At 51.5% G+C, this 9,328-nt stretch overlaps 1 protein-coding gene across 3 annotated transcripts; it reads left to right on the top strand.

Moving 5' to 3' along the window:
• The first annotated feature begins 4,994 nt into the window (after window positions 1-4,994).
• On the top strand, window positions 4,995-9,093 carry LOC306648301 (uncharacterized protein). Of its 3 annotated transcripts, XM_079118286.1 has the most exons (7): window positions 4,995-5,303; window positions 5,766-5,828; window positions 6,073-6,129; window positions 6,209-6,354; window positions 6,512-6,628; window positions 6,981-7,123; window positions 8,435-9,093. In XM_079118286.1, exons 4-7 carry the CDS (start codon window positions 6,210-6,212, stop codon window positions 8,471-8,473), a joined length of 444 nt encoding a protein of 147 aa, XP_078974412.1. In that variant the 5' UTR covers window positions 4,995-5,303; window positions 5,766-5,828; window positions 6,073-6,129; window position 6,209; the 3' UTR covers window positions 8,474-9,093. The 3 variants fall into 3 exon arrangements, with proteins under 3 accessions (XP_078974412.1, XP_078974411.1, XP_078974413.1); XM_079118285.1 differs by lacking the exon at window positions 5,766-5,828; XM_079118287.1 differs by lacking the exon at window positions 5,766-5,828 and having other exon boundaries at window positions 6,515-6,628.
• The last annotated feature ends 235 nt before the right edge of the window (window positions 9,094-9,328 follow it).

The following is a 9,328-nucleotide window of genomic DNA, read 5'->3' on the forward strand; positions in this document are numbered from 1 at the left end:
GGTCACTTTCTGGGATTGAGTGAGTTTCCCCACTGGCTAGTGGACATTGACTGATGTAGAGTTATGATGCTGGAGAAAAGCACAGGTGAACATTTGGCTTTCTGGAAAGATTCCTTGCGTAGGAATCAAGAAGCCTGGGTTATGAATCCATTTCTGCTTCCCTGAACCTCTGTTTACTAGTATGAGAAATGGGAAAAAAAAAGATCTTTGTTCTTGCTGGGCACAGTGATAGCACACTTCTGATCCCAGTGGCTCAGGAGGTTGAGACAGGAGGATTGAGAGTTCAAAACCAGCCCTAGTAATGGTGAGGCACTAAGTGACTCAGTGAGAACCTGTCTCTAAATAAAATAGAAAAAAGGGCTGGTAATGTGGCTCGGGGGTTGAGTGCCCCTTAGTTCAATCCTTGGTACCAAAAAAAACCTTTTTCTCCCCCTATTTCTCAGGGTTCTTGTTCAAAATGTGAAAAGACTTTGAAAAGTATAAGCCACCCTACACTACTCCAGACTCTAGAAAGGGACTACTTCTGTTTGTTCTGAGTTAGGAATGAGAAGAGGGAGATGTGAATAAGAGGGTGGGCACAGAAAGGACAGGCTCTTCTTTGTGGTGCGGTTCATACTGCAGAACTCCCTGTGGAGTCAGGCTGCAGGTGGAATGTAGCTGAGATCCAGTAGCTCAGTGTTGGGATGATTTATATGCTGCCCCTACCTGCCCACTGAGGTTCCTAGTCTGGCATGGAGGACTGGATTGAGAGGGCCACAGCAGAGTCAAGAGCCCTATATCACTCAGAGCAAAGGCAGTGATTCCTAAGGTACATATGAACACTGCAGGGGGCAGAGCCTCAAGGAACCTTCCAGCTCATCCACTTCAGGTAGCTTGGTGGAGGCTGAGGCACAGGACCAGCTATGTAATTTGTAGGGCCTGATACAGAATGAAAATTCAAGGCCTTTGTTCAAAAACTTTTAAGAATTTCAGGGTGATGACAGAGGAGCACACAGTAAGCACAATGTCCGTCTCCTTTTTTTTTTTTTTTTTTTGCGGTGCTGGGGATCGAACCCAGGGCCTTGTGCTGCGATGTTCGTCTGAATGAGGGCCCTGTACGATGGCACAGCTTGCACACCCACAAACCTGCCCTGCACTTGGAATATAGGAATGGTGTCCCACCTGTCCTTGCCATCATTGCACACAAAGGAGCTGGGGCAGAGGAGCCCCTTGGGCTGGAGGGTCCTGACTCACGGTTGTCCATGGTTTCACTAGCAACCAGCAGGTTCCTTGCCCCAGATATGACCTCAAATGTTGTTGCAGAAACCCATCCTCTTGGTAATATTATGGCCAGTCAGTTGCCTACTGGGTCATAAGCGAATCTGGGGTTGGTCCTAAGCCAAACACAGCTCCAGACCTCTCTGTCCAAATGGTAAGGGGGAATCCAGGGTCCTCAGCACCCTCCTCCCAAGGTTGCCCAAAATCCTCCTTGCAGCTTCCACTCAGTCCATCGAACTCAGCCAGCCCCACACATGTCCCAGGGGGAGCCTCCACCCCACTGTTCTAAGTGGAGATGTGGCCCTTCGGCCAGCAGCACTGACAGCCAGTGTGATGGCCTTCATGGAGCCCTGCTCTCTGCTTCCTTGGGCCCAAGGCATCCATTACAAACTGGCCTGAAGAATTTAGTCTTCTTTTCCCCCTGCCCTACTCGTCGCCTTTCCCACCTCCCTCCCCCTCCCCCTCCCCCTCCTCAGGTACTGGGGATTGAACCCAAGGGCACTTTACCACTGAGCCAAATCCCCAACCCTTTTTAATTATTATTTTTTTGAGACAGGGCCTCACTAAGTTGCTGAGGCTGGCTTTGAACTTGCCATTCTCTTACCTCAGCCTCCCTCAACTCAGGGATTATAGGCATGTGCCATAGCGTCCAGCTATATTTTCTTCTTAAATACTTAAATGTATTCTCCTAAGACTTAGCAGATACACTTATTTGGCAACCATGAAATACTACTTAAACCTCCTTTTTAAAAAAATGTGGATGAAGGACTTTTAATTTGAACTTCAAATCTGTTAAATTCACTTTAATGGAATTTCATAAAGATTACTGGCCTCTCTTTTCACCCAAGAGTTGGGATTTCCTCTTCCCATTAGCATTCAAGTTCCAGAGCTCATCCCAGAGCTGGGTACCTAGTGTGCCTTCCACATCTTGTTCTGTGCCTCTTGCCTTTCTGTGTTGCTTCTGAGTTCAAGGTAAATAATCTGAGCTTGGGGTCAAGAGATTTGTTTGTCTGAGGGCAACACTTTTTTTAACTTGAGATTTGCTTCTCACTCTGAGCCACTCTGGCTCTTTCAGTGGCAGCTGGCAAGGGGCTTAGCACAGAGGCAGGTGTGGGGTGTGGGCTTGGCAGTGAGCGAGCAGGCCAGTGTGCAGGCAGCCAGGCAGACGGACGGTTCTTATCCTGGGCCGGCAGCAGGAGGACACTCAAGAAGTAACCCAGACCAGGACTGGGTGTCTCCTTAGAGGACACAAGGATCACAGGCAAACTCTCTCCCACTTTTTGACAGTACCACCCCCAGTTACAGGACCTGAGCAATGGGGTCGATTGACTGAGGGTGTAGGTCTGAAGGAAGCAGTAGCCTCCTGTTTCCCAAATTTCTGGAGTATTTTTGTTCTGAAGTGTGCCAAAGGGTCTGTCTCTCTGTCTAGGGCCACCTCTAGGATGAACTCCTAGAGCCCGATGCCTGTCTTTGGGTAGGGGGTCTGGGTCCCTTGGGGGCCAGGCTAGGCTGCCCATTGATAGACTGGTTCTCCGCCTTCCCTCCAGAGCTGAAGAGTAGGGCCCTGTTTGCAGGTGCTCCCTCTCCCCTCCCACAGCACCCCTGCCTTTGTTCCTTCACCTCCGCCTCACTCTCCATCTCTCTCTTTAGATGCGGACATGGCTCGAGAGCCCAGGCCCAGCCCGGGCGGGTCAGGCCAGAAGAGGCAGCAGGGAACAGCCATCTTCTGGTGAGTCTGCCTCATGACTGGCTAGGGAGGGAGACTGGTTGCTGGCTTGTCTGGGTTCTCCCGGGACAGGACAAGAACTCCAAGTGGGTCCATAAGTATACTGCCCACACCATGCTGCTCATCCTGGTGAGAAGGTTCCTTGTTCCTCAGCCTCAGGAAACCCACTCAGCACATTTCAGTACTTTTTCTAGTCAACTAACCTGGTCACTAGCCTGCTGGTGGGACAGGGTGCTCCTTCTCTGTTCTGGAGCCAGGCCTGGTTCTTTTGAGGGCAAGCTCACTTGTGGAAGTTGAGGACTTTTTCCAGGTATAAACATTTGAAAAGCAGTAAATGGAAACCTTCAGTATGACATCTTGCCCCTAACTTGGGAAACTTACTGCAATGTTTTGGTGGTGGGAATTGAACCCAGCCAGTGCTTCCCACATGCTTGGTGAATGAGTTCTACCACTGAGCTACCTGCAGCCCTTAAAGCAATTTTCAAGATCTTTAAACATCTTCATAAAGGAGCTCACCAACGTTTTCTGGCAAACATACCATTTTTGCTGGCGTAAGGAGGGTATATTGAACCCCCATTGGCCTCTTTGTCCCCTCAGCTGGGCATCTGCAAGGGCTGCAGTCAGCTTTGGGCCTTGATGTGGGCACTTGGGAGATTTCTGCTTTGCTCTGAGGGGAGGTGGTTGCTCTTAGGAACAGCACAGCTGCAAACACCCCAGTATCGTGGTTCCAGTTACTTTTGGCATTCATTTTGGCTTATCTCTGGAAGTGGGATGGCAGGGCTGGGTGTGGGCTGCTCTGAGATGCCTCTGTACCTCCAGGTTGACTTCAAGAGTAATTAGGCCAAATCTCTCCCAGCTAGCAGCAATCTGAGTTGGTGTCACCTGCAGTGTAACAATGTGAGCAACTTCTCACTGTTGTTTTTTGAGGTTGCTGAGTAGGGGTGTTTTTTGTTTTTAACTTCGCATTCTTTGGTGATGTGGACCTTATATGCCATGTGTTGGTTTGCCATCTTGTGTGCAAGACTCTCAGCTAGTCTGTTGATAAGGTTTTGTGATCTTCTGTCTGTTGGAAGGTTAGTGGTTCTCTTAGTTATCACATGTGGTGTCTTTTGTTGTTGTTTTTGATACTGGGGATTGAACCCATGGGCCCTGTACCACTGATCCACATCCCTAGCCCTTTTATTTTTTTTTAATTTTGAGACAAGGGTCTTGCTACTTTGCTGAGGTTGGCCTTCAACTGCAATGCTCCTGTCTCACCCTAAGTAGCTGTGATCACAGATGCGTGCCACTGTGCTAGACGCACTCCAGGTTTTTTAACATGACCCTTTTGAGTCTGGATGAAGGCTCCTTTAGTTTTTCAGTTCTAGCTGCCTTCCTCGGATTTCATATTTTCTGCACCAGTTCTTTCCCCAGCAGCTTGAATCCAGTTCCCACCCGGGGCCACTTTGGGGTGGGAGTGGGGTGGGGCGGGGCCCTGGGGAGTGAGTGATCCTGCCGGTCCTAAAGGAACTCAGTCTCCATTTCAAAGAACCTCTGGGCTTTCAAGACCTGAGGCAGAGGTGGTCTGAAGTGTCCTCCTTCCTTAAGGCCCCAAACCCAATTTCCACCCTGCCTGTCTCAGCATGAACCGCAGTTAGTAAAATTCTATTCTTTCACATGGCCGGTTCCTGGCTACTCATAAAAATACCTTTAAAGTAGTAACTTTGCGAAACAGGAAGAAGGTTAAGGAGGTTGAAAACGACAAAAGGAAAAAAAAAAAAGAATAAGAATAAGAAGAATAAGAAGAAGAAGAAGAAGAAGAAGGAAAAGAGGCCAAAAATAACCAAGCTTGAAAAAAAAAAAAGTGACAACCACGTGCATTGGCCGGGAATCGAACCCGGGCCTCCCGCGTGGCAGGCGAGAATTCTACCACTGAACCACCAATGCGCTGGTGCACAGAGGCTCTACGCTGAGGCTCAGGTGGTCGAAGGCAGGCAGGCACCCTTTGCGATCTGTTCTCTGCCCCGCCCTCTAGGTGGCCGAGACTGGTCATCTGGATCCTGATCACAGCACTCCTCCGATCCCAAACCCCACGTCGCCGGGAGGGAGCGGGGGTGGGATGGGATCTGCGCCGGCTCGCAGATCCTTTCTCCTCCTCCCATCCACCGGAATCGTCGGCAGCCCTGTGTTTCCTGGGCAATCCACCCAGGCCTCCTGAACCAGAAAGCGGGGTCGGCCTGCAGTCTGGGGACCCTGAGGACGAAGGGAAGGGCCAGCCAACCCTAGGAACCGCCCTCGGGGACCCCACAGACCTCGCCTATCCTGGGCTGGCCTGAGCTGCGTCGTGAGCAGTGCCAGCAAGTTGTTTCAGGACTTCTCTCCCCTCCCGTGCACCCGCTTCTCTTATCCCCAGTTCCTCACCCTCCCCAGGCCTAGCGCCATAGGACCCGAAGCTCCTGCCGGTGTCCCCCCACAGACCCTTCCTCCCTGGCAGGAGAGACCCAGTTGTCTCTCTGAACGAATCCCACACCCTCCTGGCACCGCATACCTGAGTGCTCAGTGTGTGTGAGAAGGGGTGAAGTCAGCCAGTGTATGCCTGGGTTTTTTCTGGAGCTTGTCCAGTTCCAAGGCCTGCAGCAAAGGGGCAGGTGACCTGGCTACAGCCCTGTCCTTGCCTGCTGACCCTGTCTGTGCTAGGCTCTGCATCCTGGCAATTACCACAGGAGGATTAAAGACTCTCACACCCCCACAGTGGCTTTAGGCTCTGATTTAACTCTTCTTTTGCATCCTTTGCCAAACTAAGATCCAGAACATCAACAGTGCCCTGCTTAGGCAGAGAAGCCTTTGGAGGGCCAGAAGCCTACAGGTGATTGACCCTTCCTGCCACCAGGAACCATTAGCTCCTCATCAGAGTCAAACCAGGGGAAAGCGGGTTTGCTGTGGTCTCTCAAAGTGACCTTGAGCAAGTCCCAAGGGGTTCTTCAGCTGGAGAATCCTGGAGCTCTAAGGAAGAGCTCCTTATTTCCACTTCCCCAACTAGGCACCAGGTAGAAACTCTGGCCCTAGACAGCGACAACCCCCCCACCCCCATTTTCCATTTGTCTCTGCAGCAGCAGCAGTAACTACAACCTGAACTTCAAGCTACACAGAGAAGAAGTTCCCTACAGGTGACTGGGTCCTACTCCTGGGTCCTTTGGGGGAGCTGGTGATACTGATTGGCCTGACTTCTCTCTCCTGTCCCTGTAGAATGTATGAATACCAGAGGATCCCTCCACTCATCAGCCAGGTGCCTTCCAAGATGAGAAGGACCCACATGGGTATGGAAGTCAAGAACAGGTGCAGCCCCCACAAAGTTTCCAGGAATAACCACCTGTCCCCCAGGCAGATAAAGCGTGAGTAATGGAACATAGCTCTCACCTGTGGAGCTTGGGAGGAGCTGAATGACCTTACCCACAATGAGGAGAGGCGCCAGACCTCTGGCAGCACTGCTCTTAGCCCCTGTGGCCTCTGTGCCCAGGAGCTGAGGCACAACCCTGGTCCCTCTCCGAGCAGTTGGGACTGAGGAACTGCACTCCATCCGGGGGGAGCTGAGCCAGATCAAAGCCCAAGTGGACAGCCTGTTGGAGAGTCTGGAGCACATGGACCAGCAGAGGGACCATCCTGCAGGTCAGGCACCTGAGGGTGGGCCCAGGCCATGCTCTCAGCAGGCCCCAGCTTTTCCTGCTCCTGAAGATGCCAGGGCGCCAAGTTCTGCCTGGGGCTTTCCCTGTCTGCAGGCCTCCCTTCCCTGGAGTGCACCTCCCCTCTACTCCCTCTAGCTGTTCTTGATTGGAGGATGATTGTGGCTTCTGGGTGGTTCTGTCACCCCCACCTACTCAGCAGCTATCTTGAGCCAGAGCAGCATCCTGGCCCATCTGCTTCTTGCCCTCTCAAGCCCTAGATGCCCTTGATCAGTGCTGGACCCTGATGGGGTCAGCTGGAGTCTCCAACTTGACCCTTGACTGGCAACTCTGTACAGGAACATATGACAGTGAAGAGCACAGGAGCCCTGGTAGTGAGGGCTCCTCATGCAGAACTCCAGAGCCCCAGCGAGAGCCCAGCGGCCAGAAGGCCCATCTGGAGGCAGACAGCTCCGAGGGAAGCACAGACACCCAGCAGGCAGTGAGTGGTCTGCCCCTCTTCCCCCCTTGTATTTGGTCCTTCTGGCCTCCTTGTGAGCAAGGGAGGGACTTGGATTTGCAGCACACAATAGTGGGGTAGGGGCTAGCATATGACTCCAACTTGAGAAGTGCTCAAGAAAAGAATGGGCCTGGCCCTGCATTTTAGCCACTCAGCTCAAGGCTTGCTCAGTTAGGCTATACCAGGGGCTACTGCCAAGCAGCTGGGCACTTGGGTCCGCTGTGGGCTGAAATATCATCTCCATCTGGAAGGCAGGAGGAATCTGAGCACTATAGAGGGAATGTCACAAATGCATTCTATGGCCTCACAGCCCTTACATAAGAACCACCAGGTAAGCCTGTTAAAACCCAAATTTCTGCCCTCTCCCTGGTCCTACTCCCACCTCCTCCCCCAGGGTCTTTGGGCTGTCTGAACAGCACCATGCTCCCTGGGGAAGCTGTGGCACAGTGGCATTCCTGGCTGGAGAAGATGGTCATTTGTTCAGTATTAAAGGACCTGAATATTACTGGTTCTCCCACACCCTCTCCTACTATTGGTCATCCTTAAGGTGGGCCAAGCCCACACTGCCTCTTGGGCCCTTTCGGCAAGGCCAGTGCTGCCAGGAAATTGGCCATAATAAGCTCCCTTCCTCCACCTACCCAGTTTCACCCTTGGCCTGCTGAGCTTAGGAGGGCCTTTACTACAGCCTAGGACCTGGGTCACAGCTGCCCTGGGATGAGAATGGGTTAGGAGAAAATGTTTCCTTTTGCCTGCTGGTTCCGAGTTCCCAGGTCTCAGGAAGCATCAAATGGGGCTGAGAGCCGGGCACCGTGGTGCACGCTTGTAATCCCAGCAGCTTGGGAGGCTGACAGGAGGATCAGGAGTCCAAAGCCAGCCTCAGCAAAAGCGAGGTGCTAAGCAACTTAGTGAGACCCTGTCTCTAAATAAAATATAAAATAGGGCTGGAGGTGTGGTTCAGTGTTTGAGTGCCCAAGTTCAATGCCTAGTACCAAAAAAAAAAAAAAAAAAAAAAAAAAAAAGGGGGGGGGGGGCGGTATGCTGGGGATGTAGCTAAGTGCTAGAGAAGCTCTGGGTCCAATTCCAAATGCCTACCACCCTCAAAAAGAAAAAAAAAAAAAAAAAAAAAAAAAAAAAAAAAAAAAAAAATCTAGAGTAGTCCTGGAGCTGCTAAAGTTCCCAAGACATAGGGGTGGGGGGCAGGGAGCAAACAGACTAGATGTTTGCAGATGGCCCTCTCCTAGTTCTACTCTGCCTCCCTGTCTTATCAGCTCATTTTACTTTTTTTTTCTACAGATGAAGAATCAAGCACCCTACCCGGAGGGCAGCCAGTAAGGTGGAAACCCTTCCAGTCTCATCAGCTCCATGCACCTTCTTGGGTGGCTCCCTTCCTTGCCTATTTCTTCAAAGGTCTCCCGGGAGCACCCAGGCAACTTGAAGCAACCATTTTGGAACTAGGGCAATGAAGAAGAGGCACAGGTCAGGCAGACCGGCTGGAGTCTCCCTGTAGTGGTGGTTCAGCTTTGGAGGTGGTTTCCAAATGAGCCCCTGGGGCTGGCAGGGGAGGGAGGGAGAACTGGGACAGACCAGCAGTAGCTCACCATTCTCATGAAGTTGAGGCCATCTTCCAGAAGGATACTGCTCAGGCGCTCCCCACTCCCCATGAGCCACCAGTCACAGTAGTGTGGAGAACGTGCAGCAGCCTTCCCAGCTTTCTCCAGCAACAGCAGTGAAACACTGTGTGCCTCCAGTCTGACACTACGCTGTAAGATCCCGTGTGCCCCACCTAACCCCTTTTGGTTCCTGATTTGCCACCTGCTCTACAAAGTCATGCTTCAGAATAGGGGTATAATTTTTGGGTCCAGTTTCATAGTTTCTTGCTAGTATGACACCACATATTTCAGATTTGCTCATGTACTGTCAGAAGGGGCAAAATAAAATTTGTATTTGTCCTTTCTGGTTAGGGATTCTTATTGCGGTCTCAACTTTATTCTGGTCCTTAGACTGCCCAAGGCAGTCAGAAGAGAGGCTGAGCAGGTCTTTGAGACACTCAAATTTCAAAGTTCATACCAAACTGGGGTATAGAGAGGAACAAGTTGCCTTACCTCCTGAACAGCAGTCTTACCTGGTTTCCTTCAATCCAGGCCTGAGCAGAGTGAAGACCCCAACTTCATGGGCTGTTAGGCCAGC

The sequence above is a fragment of the Sciurus vulgaris genome (assembly GCF_902686455.1).
Source record: "Sciurus vulgaris genome assembly, chromosome: 17".
Lineage (NCBI taxonomy): Eukaryota > Metazoa > Chordata > Mammalia > Rodentia > Sciuridae > Sciurus > Sciurus vulgaris.